The following is a 15,979-nucleotide window of genomic DNA, read 5'->3' on the forward strand; positions in this document are numbered from 1 at the left end:
TCTAAATGTAGATTATGCAGATACGATAGTCACCCCTTAAAATGGTATGCATGAAAGGCATGTCATTATAAGGAGAAGAAATTTTATGGCACGTCAACATAACAAGATGTTTCTGTGGAATGCCATCTTTGACAAATGACACATAAGATCCACAACATCGACAAAGATGCAAAGGCACATGGGGATCTGATTATTTGGTGTCAGAACCCATAGTAGAAAGATAAAATATGTAATAGAAATGTAAATAGGTGTTTCATAATAATGCCAAATTTCATAGATCTAAAGAAGAGCACATGAAGAGAAAGACAAAATAAAAAATTGGGCAACATAGAGGAAGGCATAAATGCCCCCAATGCTTTGCATCGTCCCCGAATGTTGAAAAACAAGATATGATAGAGAGAAGAAGTAGATAACAGAGAGAAGTTATACAATAGAAAATCTCCTGTCTCTGAGCACCTATGAAGTAACTTGGGTCCTCTAGGAGAGCACGATAGATAAAGACAATCAACCTTCTATTTCCAAGCACCTACGAAGTAGCTTGGGTCCTCTAGGAGGGAAAAAACATGTAAAGCAAGCGCGAGGGAACACGACCATGCACTCACGCTATGCTACAAGATAAAGAGGGTACTATCCTACAACCCCTCAATGATCAAGTCATTGTCATCCCAATATTGATCATATGGGGAAGGAGGGCAAGCTGAAGCAGAACAATTGCAAGGGCAATACTAGACGCCTCACCAGTAGTGAGGGCAAGGGATGAGGCTACAACAACATCTGCGTCCATAATTTTGGAAGAGGCAAGGGTCAATGACTATGTGAAGGTCATAGACAATGCCAAGATATCCTCAAGAGAATCAAACAAGCATGCCTATGTAGAGGAAATAGGTGACTTAGTGGGAGTGGATGAAGTTGGACTATCGACCTCGGTGAGAGGGGCAATGATGAACTTGGGAGATGGCGGGGCCTTCTCAACCACACAAATAGAAACATACACTAAAGCAAATAAAGAGATAGGAGAGGATCACACTTGAGTTGATTTGCACCAACAAAACTCCAAAATATAACCTTATTCAAACTTGTGTTTAGGTTGTGCGGGAGGAAAGGGTCTCCTGTCAACCATAGTAGGTTGAAGGACCCCGTGAAAGCTATAATGGAGAAGCGGCTATGAAATAGGAGTGTTAGACAAAGTTGCGCTAGATACCACCTGCGTGTGCAATGTATCTAGAGGTTAGGAAAATGGAGGAACATTCGATAACGAGGTGATAAGGGGAGGCTCCAAGGAAGGAGCAATGAAGAGCTACACTCGTTTAGGGGGAGGTTCATCGACAAGCCTTGAAACAATCAGAAGCAATACCGAAGATGATTCAAAAGCTAGAACATCCGAAGAGATAGGAGTTGATATGATAGGAATGGGTGTTGAAGGTGCACCACCAGATTGCAAAGAAACATCACGCTCCTGAACCATGGCCCGCCGATAACGTTTATGCTTGCGCACACATTGATTGTGACAAAGATGAGAACCAGAAGCTGAAGCTTAGGAAGAATCGATAGCATCATTCTCCATAGGGGAGGCATTTGAGACCTTGTCGGGGATAGGAGAAGGCCCAACCGATGGAACAAGAGGTGCATTTGACATGGGCACGACATTCACAACAACATGCACCCTACCTCACTTCGCTCGAGGATTGGTTGGAGGAATAGAGGGTGCTGACATGGGCTGTGAAGTAGGAGAAAGCAATGAAAAATGAACTTGAGAAGAACACTTCCCCTTCTCGTATCAAGAAGGCCAAGGGATAGTAGCCATGATCAGGAGCTCAAAGGGAGGGCAAGCCGCAAACTTTGATAGTGCGAGTGCCTTTCCCTTGTCTACATTAGGTGTAGTCATAGGAAAATAAGACACCATTAGAGGTCATGCATTCCTAGGCAGATGAGGAGGTCTATTCGAAGGAACAAGCTTAACTTTAGCCCCCAACTATGAAGGGGCATAAGGCACTACTTGCTCCAATATAGGAATAGACAGAGTAGAGGTCGATGCAGGAAGATGCAACAAATAACTAGGCTAAATCGATTTAGGGGCCAACTCCCCTGTCTTGTACTGATAATATGTGCGGTACATCAAATCACCACACAGAAGCATGGGCCCCACAAGAGTGGGCCAAAAATGATTCAACGAAAAATCCCCACAGACTACCAAGGGTCAATATCCAGTATCCCGGACGACATGTACCGAACCCTCACGAGGAAAATTTAGGCATTTATGAATCGTTGAAGGGATTGCATCCGTAGCGATCAACCATGGAATACCTAGTTTGACTCGAAATAGGTCCAATTTAGGAATGACCACAAACATAGACGAAACAACATTGGGTCCCATTAGGACCGTTAAGGTGACACTGCCCAAAGAAGAAAGAGACAATCCATCATGTATTCTTAAAGTTGTACAACATTCATCATATCTTAGCCTATGCCATCCATTTACAAATAAGGTTTCCTTTGTGATGACATTGAATTTGCACGAAGGATCAACCATCACACTTGTAATAGTTTGACCATTGAGCTTTGTAGGGATGTATAGAGGAGTAGGCTCTCCACAATATGGAGCATCCAAAAGGGTGAATGATATATCAGATACCTTCACCTTATGACTAGAAGGCGAGATCAAAGTAATGGTAACCATATTGACATATAAGGATTGTCATCCGACATTGAATCTGATGTATAGATAAAACTGGACGAATACAAAGGGAACGGATCTGTGAATATCTACAACACATTATTATTTTTATTAACAGACTTATTAGATTTATACTATTTGTCACTAACCTTTATAGCTCCATTGTTGATGTGGTATTGGACTATGTGTCTAAGACAATAGCATCTCTCAGTGTCATGTCCAAGTACACGGTGATATTGGCAAAACTTAGATCCATCATATCAACAACGATATGGTCTATTGTTTGACAAAGGTCTAATCTCAGGAAGGGTGATGAGATTTTCTTTCAACAATCTTTGCATTATGCTCAGATAAGAGTCATTCAATTTAGTGAAGATCCTATTGTGTGGTGGTTCTTGTGCAACGACTTTTGAAGTAGTAGATATGACATTGGCCACAACTTTGTTCTTTCGAGATCCTTTTGAAGACATGCCTGGGAAAGTACTAGTATGAGGGTTTGAAGAGGATTCTCTGAACCGAGTCATCATATGCTAATAATCAATGAGCACATAACACAGATTGGCAAAGTTTTGATACCGATTGCGAGATAAATTCTCCCTTAATGTCGAGTGCAAATTTCTGATGAAAATCTTTTGCAAATCACTATTTGGCAGGGTAAAGGGGATCCTGGTAGAGATAGATTAGTATTGTGAGCTAAATTTTGTAATCTTCTCATTCAACCTTTGCTTACAATGAACAAGGTTAGCGATGGGGACCCTGCTGCCAATGTTAGCTTGGAACCGCTTGAGAAAGAGATCTATAAGTTCATTGAACATCTAGATAGAGTGATTAGGTAACAAATATACTATTCTAACGTGGCCCCCTTAAGAGAACGTGGGAATAGTTTAAGCAATACAAAATCTAGATTGTGGTAGTCACCACACATGGTCATAAATGAGCCGATATGAACATTGGGATCTCCATCACCATTGATCTAATCAAACTTCAGCGACTCCCCCCCCCGGGGAAGGATGGTATTAAGGATGGCGATGTCAAGCGGGATCTTATGATAATAGGAAAGCATCAAAGATTGACCAGAGACGGATAATAGGTTCATGAGCTACAACTACAATTGTCCAATGTTCTACAGAATGGTGTTCAGGATAGGATTAAGATGTGGAGGAGGAGGAGGAGCATTGTGTGCACCACCACCTCTACCAGCACTGACATGAGGACTGGTACTACCACTAGGGATAGCACCAACACTGATAGAGGTAGTGTGCCCTGCAGCGAAAGTGGTAGTGGAACTACCAACCATAGTAGTATAAACTAGGGGAGTGGTAGAAGCATTGATGTTGGGGATGGTGGGTTCGGGATCAACCATATGTACTGTCAAACCAGGTATGTCAACACCAAGCTGAGAACTACAAGTGTCAGACTGCGTATCCTAGGGAGAGGTACCAGCCAAAGGCATGTGATTCTTGACGATCATAGATAATGCCCTCAACATCTCCAAGCCTCTTCTATCTGAGATTAACATGTCTCTCATAGTGCTTACAATGTTTCCAGCCTGGGGGAGGACATTCTCCCAATTCAAGAAACCCTCAAAGTCTCTTAGATTCTGCTCCAACATGTTAATTTGTTCAAAAATGACAAAATCATGATCAACAACAAGAGGGGAAGGTGTGGGAGAACTCCTTGGAGTTTTGCTCTGAGAACTGGATTGAGAATCAGGTGAAGAGGGACCCCCTGTCAAAATGGTATTAAGAGGGTGAGAAGCCAGGAAATCATTTGGATCAGGAAGTAGATCATCAAACATCAGACCTGACACAGGAGAATTGTAACAATTTGTAGGAATGCTCTTCCTAGTAGTCCTTCTTACAACAACTCATGTGGCATTCTGGGTCATAAAGCTCATGGACAAGCTCCACGACACTTCAACCACACTATGAGGATGTCACAAACCTATGATACTCAATGATAAAGAAAGTTGTTTTGAGGTTTGTTTCAAAGTTGGAATGTGATAATTTTTGTCTTTTTTTTTTCGATTTTTGTTTTCTCTTTTTGCTTTGCTTCTAAATTTTAAATGAAACTATGAAATGAATACTAGAAACAAAAAGATGATTCAATTGGTTCACGTTTGGTTCACTAAAATGTAGAGGACGAGATTTACTACCCTCAAGGTGATGGACCTCAAGGAGTAAATCTTCCTTCGCTCTACCTCACTTATACTAGTGTTAAAGGTGAGCCAGGGGATGAAAATGTAAAACTAAGCTAATAGAATGCAAATGAGACTCCCAGATGACTCTGTTGAGTCTCTATCCTTGGGACAAGTGCGTAGGATTGGGACACTAGCGCGACGTGCTGTCATCTTGTACAGACAAAACACAGAAGTCGTACGAAAGCAACATGTATGATAAAATGACTACACGAGTGATATAATAGAAAATTAAATCAACAATATAGAATACAAAGTACTAAAATAAAGTGAGAAAAGAGGAGGAAAGCTTACAGCCGATCCACAATTGAAGCCTCCTGCAAGTTGATTGCCTTCCCACGACTATAAACCTGCACACAAGCAAGAAGGAAAATGTCAGGGATTGTGTTTAGAGGTTTTCCTTAATCAAACCCCCGTTTTGGTGTTTCCACCTCCATGGACAACCTAGATAATAGCAACAATGAAAGATAAAATGATAAAGATAAAGATAAGGAGACACAATTATGATAATAGATGAATTGAAATGAGAGATTATGAATGTGCAAATAGACCAAGAAGAGTGAGTAAATTCCCTCTGGTGCAGTCATGGTAAGTAAGGGATCTCAACGAGATCTATCTGGACTGTGCAACAAGAGTAAACACAACGAAAGCAAGACAAGATGATAGAGGCAATGTAGAACTAAATGAATTAGATCATGAAATCTGATTACAAATAACAAGGAGCTTGAACAAGAGGTATCAAGTGATTTCAAGTCTTGTTTGCAACCCCAACTTGAAAATAATGATGAAGTCATGCATGAAGAAGAATCCCCTATAGTCTTCATTCCAACTTGTTGTCTCAATTCTTCTGATGATGACTTTCTATGTGGTGAAGATATTCTCATTCATCCATCACTAATTGTTGAAGATGAAAACTTTTACGAGGAAATCAAAGGTATGATACCTAATGGACAAACTTGTACGGATATGACCAATGGAGAAGCAACCATAAGTAAAGTTTTGCAGACATATTATTTATCTTCAAAAATGGATACCTTAACTGAACTTCTAGATCAGCCCCGAGTGAAAGAAGAAGAACCATCAAGCATCCACTCTTTATCATACATTCCATTTGACTATGAAGTTTTCAAATTTCATGAAGAGTGTGATGAAGAGGAATCATTGGGACCAGAGAACACACAAAGTAATGTAAATATCTATGAGCAGGTTGAAAATGAAATCTATGTAGGTATATCAACAAATGTCTCTATTTTGATGGAATTACAATACATGCCTTATGAAGTATTCAAGGTTCAAAGCAATCCTCTTTTAGAGGATAGTTTTGGGAACTGTACTAAAAATGCAGAGATAAATGGGGTAATGGATGATCTAATGAAGGAAGCCAATGGAGTTAATTCTCATAATGTTTGTACTCCAGATTGGTGTTTGAAGACTTCAAATGATGACTTCTCCTATGGGAAAAGTGTGTACCTCAATCCTTTGTTTTCAGATGAGTGTATTTCTATAGGTGATTTTCAAGCTGATATTCATGAACATGATTCAATGGTTATGTCTACTCAACTTTCTTCACATCACAAATTATATGAAGGTTGTCCAATTCGTGGATTAATTTATTGCATAACAAACTATCAGAGGGATCTTCAAATAGAGGATGTAGGTATGCTTGAGAATATTCCGCAAATTGCCAATAATGTTCAAAGTGGTACCCAAATCTTTAAAGAGAGCCTACAGATTTATGATGAGAGATGGTTGTTTGGTTCATTGCTCAAATATATTTCTCATCTTATACATGTTGATCTTGCCAACCTGCTGAGATTACAGGTGTCTCATGGATGTACGCCACTTTTCCGCAAAGGTGCCTATTTCTCTCAGCTTGTGAATGGTTTTGTATGACAATCTTAGAGAAGTTTGAGGTGGGCTTTGCCTACCATGTACATATTTTAGTTAGAAGTTTTTTTGTGTTCGTCCCATTTTTGGTTTGTGTATGGTTTCTCCATCTTTTCCCTATGTTGTTTCCTCTTTGACATTGTTGCCCAATGGATAGTGCACCAGCCTGCGAACCAGATATTTTGGGTTCATCTTGCGTCCTTTGCAGTCCTTGTCCCCAGTCAGAGCCAGCTGTTGCCCCATATTTGACATACCCAAAATTTGAACTTCAAATTGGTCCCAATGTTGAATGAAGGCCCAAATATGTGTCTATGTGTAATGAGTGAGCTCGTGATCCAAGGTTGTTGTCAGTCAAAATATGAAAAATGGACGAGTTTTGAAAATTACCAAGAATTGAGGGAAATCATTTGATAGACATTTCCTAAGCATCATTTTGTGTCATGTGGCCAATTTTTGCTTGAACCCAGTTCATAGTTTATTATATATTAAACTTTCAAAATTTGATGTCCCTCGCCCAAAAATGATTAAAATCTCTCATCCTAGGTATCGTCATGAGGAATAAATAATGACGTTGTCTTGTTTCCCTACCATCAACATGTGTTTTGAATTTCAGAGCCTAACTCCCTACTGTTTGGAAGATATGGCCGTCTTTCCTAAGTCTGGGCATTAAATTTAAAATATTTAAATTATTTTTCAAAAACTAATTTAATATTGTGGTCCTTTGAGAAAAAAAAAGTTGTCTAAAAACGTCATTATTTTTATATCTCCTTATTCTCCTTCGTAGTCAATGGTTTATGGAGGTCAAGATCATAGTCTTTGGAAGAAATGGTTAATGATGCTCCATTTTTTAGCATTTTTAACCCATATTCATAACCTCAAAAAGAAAAAGGTTAAGAATGCTCCAAAACGGAGCATCTCTAACCTTATTTCCTAACATTGTGTGGACTCGCTTTGTCTAAAAAGGTTAGAAATGCTCCATTTTGGAGCATTCTTAACCTTCTTCATAAGAGTTTAAAAGAAAATGCACAAATGAAATGCAGTCTCATGGGTTTTTGTAAGAGAAGACAGTATGATTAATAATGAAAATCTGCAATGCAAGTTTTTCTACCTTCCATTCCATCCATACAAAGTCGAGAGCTTATGAACAGGTTATGAAAATTCATCAAAGCTTAAAAGGATAGAGGGATTTCATCGATGTTGTAGCTGCAATTGCTCTGGTAGATGTGACTGCCAAACTTGAGGATATTGCCTATTGTGAGGATTGATTATAGGATGTATACACTGCAATTGGTGAATGTAAAACCAAACTCCATGATGTTAATGCTTTGTAAGGTTGATATGCATGCCGTGGACGTGGCGGGCAGAATATGGAAGTACAGACAATGTACGTGAGTTGTTTGATATAATGTGTGCATGATAATTATTTGACAGAATGCATTGGATAAATGTCATCTCACAATGCAATGATTGTAAACATTATAGAAATTATCAAGCAAATTCAAGTGGCGAGTATAAAGCCAAATTCCACAAACTTCGCTAGCATCCTTCCTGTTTACAAGTTAATGTCGCCATCCTTCCTGCCTATACCAAATGGAAGCTTTAGAACATCGGTATGGACATTCATCAAAGCATAAGAGGATAGAAGAATTTAGTCAGATGTTGTAGTTGCAACTGCTTTGGTAGACATGACTACAAATCGTGGGAGCATAACCAAAGCCGTAAACTGCTTGACAGAATAACATGTTTGTAAGGCTTGTAGAGTAGAGTCGCGGGGATCGTCCATAAAAGGAGAGAAGTGCCTTGGGAGATTTGATACCCACCCACATTAATAACTGTGTCGTGAAGCTCGACAAAGGTGTTGTAGCTCATCCATACAATGCACGCGAAACTGTTTTTCTCACGCAGAATGTGGAGGCATAGACAATGCGCTTTAACTGTTTGACAGAATGCCACGTCAAAATGCATGCAAAAGTGGAAGCTTAGACACGACAAGTGAACTGTTTGACAAAATGCTTCAAAGAAGGTATCATCTCATGTAATGCAATGATTGCAAGATATGCACAAAATGGATTTCCTGAAAAAGCTTTCGAATCTTTTAAGCTAATGCAATCCACAGGTGTAGATTTGAACACCACAACCTTTGCTAGTTCCTTACATGGTATGAACGTCCACGAAGCATAATAGAATTCCAGATTTTCGTGAGAGGTTATAGTTGGAAATGTTCCCGCAGGCATGCAATGCAAAATGTTGAAACATGACTTGTGAAAAATGCATTTTGTAGTGGAGCTATCAATATATTTGAATTAATGAAGGACTCTCGAACCATTTTATGTGTGTCTTATTTAGTGGAAGATGGTTGCACATACTTCAATCACATGAATAGTAATGTTCTTCGAAGTATGATTGATGGAATCCACAACGTATGAATGCAAAGAATCAATCACGCCATCATGCAAGCCTTCCCATTATGAAAAGATGTGTTATGAAATTAAAGAATGCTTGACAGATGTAGATGCAATTAGAGAGCATGTTCTTGAAGTCAATATATTTGTGGGCAAGTATTTCTTTTAAGTCAATGGTCAAAATATTAATGTGAGTATATTGCAATAGTTGATACTTCAGGATAATTACAAATGCACATGAAGAAAATGAAGATGGAGGCCACCTCGACAAAATCGAGAAATGAATTATTTTCTTCAATGTAATGGGTTTGAAATTCTTTTTGTAAAAAGTGACTTATGTCACTTATTGTAACCAAAGGTTAGAAAGTTGACTTCTTCTGCGCATAAAAGTGTAAGTTATTAACTCATTGAAATTTACACAAAAAAGAGTTAGTTATTAACCTGGGATTGAAGTTGGTTATAAGGTAGTTATCCTACGAAGCCTATAAATACAAGGCTATTTTTAATGTAAAAGGGGGGAGATACTTTTATAGAGGGAAACTCTGCAGAATTTTGTAGAGGAACTAAGTGAGAACTTTTGATGTTCATACCTTTGTACTAAGGGGTTTTTGAACTTGTATATTTTTAAAAAGAATAATGAAGAATGCGTGGAGTTCATGTGTCTTGAATGTATTCGTGAGTTATTGTTACTAATTTCTCGTATGTTGAATTAGTAATCCCTTTATGTATTGGTGAAATCTATTGATGAAACACATCATTTCATGGTATCTTGACTTGCATGTGCTAGTACAACCTATCTCTTCGCGTGTCGAGGTTTATTGTACTTCTTTCATCATCATTGCATGACTAACCTATTTGGTGGTAACCCTTTTTGTAATTGTTATCATTTACAAAATCCTACTTGGTATCCGTATGTCTTCTAGTAGGGTTTTTATTATTAATCTTGTTTAAGTTATATGTTTTCTCCTTTATGTACTTTCATGTTAAAAGTACACAAAAATCCTAAATACCCTTATCATACGAGGGAGATGCTCCTCTAAAACGCAGAGAAAGATTGTGGTTTTACTCCAATCTCTCCAACTGTTGGAACGTCTGTCACTGCTCATCGGCCAAACATGGTTAGTTTCAGATAAACGACCGCAGTGACAAATCTGTTTACCAACACACATAAACTCACATCTTCCAAATATTAGGAATAACAAAAGTGAGTTATACTCACACACGTGAGAACTCAAATGAGACAAAAGATTTGTAGGGATTCTTTAGGAATATTGCTACAAGTAACTAAGTAAAAGGAAATAACTTTTACCAAGTAAAGATTAATTCCTTACAACATTGATAGATGGTGTAATATAGTATAAATTTGGATTCATTCCCTTAATATTCACTATCCTTATATGTATATATTCCCACTCTCTTAGCCTCCACCTTATCCTTATATATACATATTTTGATAGATTCACCTAATCTTCACATTTATTATATTTGTATGTACACCTACCTAAAATAACCATTATACACATGAATATGACGTTTTACTTAACCATGCTTATTTATGCAGTTGCAAACTTGACCATTGTCTCTCTAAAATTAAATTTATTTTTTAGCCATTGTACACATGAATGTGACATTTTACTTAGCCATGCTTATTTATGTGGTTGCAAATTCAACCATTATTTCTTTAAAATTAAATGAAAATTTTGGTAAGGCTATCTTTTATTTTCTTTCTTTGAGTTGACTATGTACTTATTTTGTGAAATTCTATGTTATACATTGTAGTATTTAAAGGAATTCAATAGCATTTATTTTATCAAATCTAGAATCCACAAGTTCTCTCTAATTATAGAGCATTAAAGGAGTAATCAATAATGAAACATTTGGATTTAGTATGCACTAAAAGGACTAACAAATCTATATACATAATTTTAGGACCCTTGACTTTGTCTTTGATCTTTTATACATATTTTTAAGGGTTTACTTGAACACATCTCCTTGTGAGGCAATGTTAGCCCTTCCAAAATATTTTTAAATACCACCAACCCTCAACTACAAAATAAAGACAAGACTAAACAAAAATCAATTAGATAAACTACATAATTAAATTCCACATTACATAAGACCAAATTAAAACACAACCTAAACTTACATATTCAATCCTAAATAACACATTTAATACAGGTCTCGAATCACATCACTAACAAAAGAAATCATATTTTCTAAACATAAATATTAAAGATTTAGAATCCTGTTTAGAATATACATATATTCCTCAACCAATCAACTAAACAAATTTATATTATCCTATTCAATTCTACATGTATTCTTAATTTAACAAAGCAAAGACAAAATAAACCAAACTTTACCAATTAACTTTGAAAAGTCGATTGGGATGGGGAATCACACATTTTTAGGAGTGTCCAATAGAAATGTTGTTTCCAAACAATAAGAAATGGATAGAGAATGATAATGCAGTCAAATATAAGGTAACATTCTAGTGAAAAGGAGAATTACATAAATCTCAAAAAAGTCCATGCTACGTACGTAAGCGAAAAAGACCCCATTACAAGGCGACGAATGAGTGAGCGACTACACACGAATCTCTTCATTCTTTTTTCGGCCTAGTCCACTTTATTTGCGGTGGAAATAACGCACCGTGTTCGACATGGTCGGTTGAATAAACCAATACATAAACAAAAATAGTCTCCGGATTTTTCATAGGCATTACTAAATTTTAAATTTTTTATTGAAGATAGGGCTGAAAAATCGACGCGTAAAGAAGTAGGGGAAGAAATTTGTTTCAGATTGGCCCTCTGATTTGGTTTCTCACAGGAGCAGGGCTGTAACTGCTTTGAAGGAGGACTGCTAAATTTTATTAGCTGCTGTTTTGGTGAGCAATTGCTGGGCAGTTTTACAAAAGATTCGGAGAACTGGGGGCTAAACTGAAGAATCTGGGAAAAAAAAAGTTGACGATCGCACGGCTGTGGATGTAGGTGCTGTCTATTTGTTTTGGTTTTTTGCTCTTTGGTGTTAATTGCTTTTGGAATATATAGATCAGATCCGATTTGATTTCAATTGGCATTAGTGTTAGCATTTCTAGGGTTTTTTAGGGTTTTAAGATTTTATTATGTTGCGCATGTTTGATCTGATTGATATGGTTTGTTTGGTGAAAATAGTGGCTCTGAAACGTTGATTCGGTGCTGTATTTATGAAATTGGTTTGACGAAGATTTGTTTAGTATTCGTTGTTGGTTTTAATGATGATGGTGTTTGGGAAGAAGTACGTAGTGATCGGAGCGTTTGTATTCATTTTGGTTTCCATGGAATTGTTTGGTTGGAGTTGCAATTTGAGTAGTTGTTTTTGTTGTGTAGTTTGTTTCTTACAATCTGGTGACAATTCATTAATTTTAGGTTAATCGTGCGCATAAATTTCGTCTTTCTTTGTGCCCTGGTTTATCTATTGACAGAGGCATAAATGATTGCTCCAGTTGGCCCCATCACTCGCCACTCGATCAAGTGCATACATGACCTCTTCACCTCTAGAAGTTGAGCACATAAATGACCTCTCTTTTTGGATCCTCATTCGTCCCCCTTTGCATCGGTGGAGGGCATAAAAGACATCTTCTTCATCTCTAATAGTCGACCTTGTTAATTAGCTCTTCATTTAGCTCCATTGGTGGAGCTTATAACGACTAGCTTTTTGGCCCTCCATTTATCTATATTTTCCAAGTGCATAAGTGACATCTCCTGTTTCGCTCCTACTCATCTCTATCAGTCAAGCCCCTTGGATTAACTCTGCTGAAGTTATTATTCATTGCAATATAACATGCATATAAGAACGTTCACCAGTCAACAACTGAAGTCCTCTTATTTGGGAGTTTAGCTAGAGAACTCAACCTTGAATGCCATCTTCTTCATACGAGACCGCCTACTAATTGAATTTACTGAACTGTCTCGGAGCTTTACTGCATACAGCTGGAATAGGATCCTGGTAGACTCTGCATAAGTCAAGTACTTTCCTATTCCAAGGTCACGTTAATGATATGAACATTTGCTAGTAGGAGTTCAATTCATTGGCTCCTAACACAGGCAACCTATGCTCTAGTTTGGATTATTGCATCAGTAGCAGAATACTAGTTCTAGTCTTCCCCAAACGTGCCAATAAAATAAGATTTGATAAGATGAGTTTTAATTTTCTTTAGGTCAAAATGTTCTGTAGGCCCTAATGACATTGTTACTTTGAGAGCATGTCCTGCTAAAATATTCTTACTGAGCTTTGTCTGATTTATTCGATTTTCATTTAAGCTTTTGCATAATAGGTTATAAGCCTACAACTGCAAATACCTGCACGATTGTGTCTAAGATCATCATATCATTATATAGTGCGCCTAATATAATCTTCTAATTAGGTCACAGCCTAGTCAGCACACAGTTAGTAAATTGATCCATTGCAGTCAACTTTTAATTTCAAATTGGGGTTGAAATGGTTTTTTATTTTGCTCTATTAGAGTTCTAGCGTTTGTCCACGCACAAGACTCTTAATGACAGTTGCCTATTTGTGGCTGTGTGCTAAACTTCTCTATTTGTGAGTCCATTTGCTAAGTTGCAAATTGGAATTGGGTACGGTTACATGGATACAGTATAGCCGTACGGCATTTTTTTGGCTGGGTATGTTCTGGATATGTTCATACAAAAAAAGAAGTAAAAAATGATAAAATATATACATATTTGTAGCCTATAAACTATACTTTATTAATACCATAATATAAATCATTACTTCATTAAATTAATTTTTTGAACATGTTAAATAACAACATTAAATATTAAATATAATTAAATTCTTAATTGATAAAAATTAAAACTTTATCTTAGTTTCAAGAAAGCATAGATTGTTAAATGTTAATACAAATAAATGATAAATGACAAATTAAAGGCCAGTATAAGGTATATACAAATATCCAGATTTTAAAGATTTGGCAATTTGAAGTAAATTCCTTTCTCACTCACATTAATAATGTAAAAACAATATATCCTTGACTACAAAAATCAGATATTTTTTGAACTACAAATTTTCGCAAATTATCTATCCTTTCCCAAAAGTGTTAGCTGAAAAGCCCAATGCAGAAACAGAATGCAGCTGACAGCAACCATGACTCACACTCAGAATAAGATCTCTATTGACACTTGACAGCATAGCAGAAACAGATCTGTGCATCAGAATGATTTATAGGGTTTCCATTTATGTTTGTTGGCTTTCAATTTTTTTGAATGAAATCTGGCGAGCTTTATTTTCCAAACACAAATAAACATTGGTTTAGACGATGGCTGTTCCTCACAAATTCATATTTATGCTAACTTGCATTTTTGTCAAATTCTTATATGTATACAACAAAGGTCATTGGCACTAGAACAAATCAATCTTGTTGTTAAAAGTTGGAGGAATAATTAATTAAAGACTTCCAATCTTCTTGCATGCATTTTTAAATTTTTTTCAGATTGTGTCCAACCATTCGAAACCAAGCTTCATACCAGCTAGAGAGCTTGGCTGTGCTTGTTTTCAATTGTTTATTCAGAGCAACAGTGATCATATTTGAATGCAGTCCATGAAAGCATAGAGACAGAAAGAACATTTTTTGAACTTTTTTTTATAAATATATGTGCACATACTATTCTTTAGTTTCTTGGACATGTACAGATGTAAGTTGAGAATATTTTCCAGCTTTCAAGTAGGACACACATTGAGAGGAAGATCTTAAAACGTGCAAATTATATTCATACATTTTTGTGAGATAATATTTCCGATCACTCTTTGTTTGGAATTTGTTGTATACTTGAGCATCCTTGATTTGTTGAAGGATTTGTTATTTATTCTGTTAGAACATTTGAATGCAGTCCATTCCATGAAAGTATAAAGCCAAAAAGTGCACTTATTGTATCAGTTTCTATTAAATAAAAAGTTCATGTTTTGTACACTTAGGCTTGTACCTCTAAAAAAGTAAAAACATATTTGTGTAAAATTTACTAGATATGACTAAGTCATAAATAAAAGGGACAATGTTGAATGCCTTAAATAGTATATATTTGAATTTCAAATAGAATATTTTCAGACGTTGTTTGCTTGGCATTTGTCACAGGAGTGAGTAATCTTAATGTGCTGAAGGAAGTATTGTTCTTAACATATTTGCAAGTGGGACTTCCCAGTTATAAAGATCAGTTATAAAGAAAAGGCTAAGAATGGCTGCTGCTCTTGTTGAGAGAGCAACAAGTGACATGCTCATTGGTCCTGACTGGGGAATGAACATTGAGATCTGTGACATTCTTAATGGTGACCCGGGGTAGGAAACTTTCTTGTGCCTATTTTAGTATTCTCGAGTTAGCTCTTCATAATTTGTGCATGTAATTTACTATATGTAAATCTCTACAATAAATACACTTTTTGCTTGTTATTTCATTTCTCCCTTGAAAAGATTAATGAATGATCACAACTTCCATTTTATTATGTATATTATTGATTACTCAATTGAACATTTTGTTTTCTTCCGTGTTCTATAATTTTATTTCTTCTGCTTAGAAATACTGAATGTAACATGTTCATTGATTCAAGTATAGTAGCTATAAAAATTTAAAAATAGAAAATTCTGATTTCATTGTTCAATGTTTTCATTGCAACAAAAGGCCTGAAGAATACAAAATCATAATGAAAGTGTAATCACCATGTATGTTTCTTACAACTGTATGCTCTTGTTTGACATATGCACGGTTCCATTTTACAACTGCATGCAATCATGTTTTTGTTCATTCTATGCCTGTATACTGTCATTAT

At 36.5% G+C, this 15,979-nt stretch overlaps 1 protein-coding gene across 6 annotated transcripts in view; it reads left to right on the top strand.

Moving 5' to 3' along the window:
• Positions 1-11,757: 11,757 nt before the first annotated feature.
• Positions 11,758-15,979, top strand: part of LOC131028199 (TOM1-like protein 4) — a 40,170-nt gene continuing 35,948 nt past the window's right edge. For 4 of the 6 annotated variants that reach the window (XR_009102578.2, XM_057958445.2, XM_057958446.2 and 1 more), the window contains exons 1-2: positions 11,776-12,146; positions 15,291-15,491. Coding sequence is in view for 5 of the 6 variants with exons in the window: in XM_057958445.2 (XP_057814428.1) it covers positions 15,391-15,491 (101 nt within the window). In the remaining variant the exon portion in view is untranslated. Of the gene's footprint in view, positions 12,151-15,290; positions 15,492-15,979 lie in introns of all 6 variants that reach the window. The other 2 variants (XM_057958443.2, XM_057958442.2) reach the window with 2 other exon arrangements.

The sequence above is a fragment of the Cryptomeria japonica genome, chromosome 1 (assembly GCF_030272615.1).
Source record: "Cryptomeria japonica chromosome 1, Sugi_1.0, whole genome shotgun sequence".
NCBI lineage: Eukaryota > Viridiplantae > Streptophyta > Pinopsida > Cupressales > Cupressaceae > Cryptomeria > Cryptomeria japonica.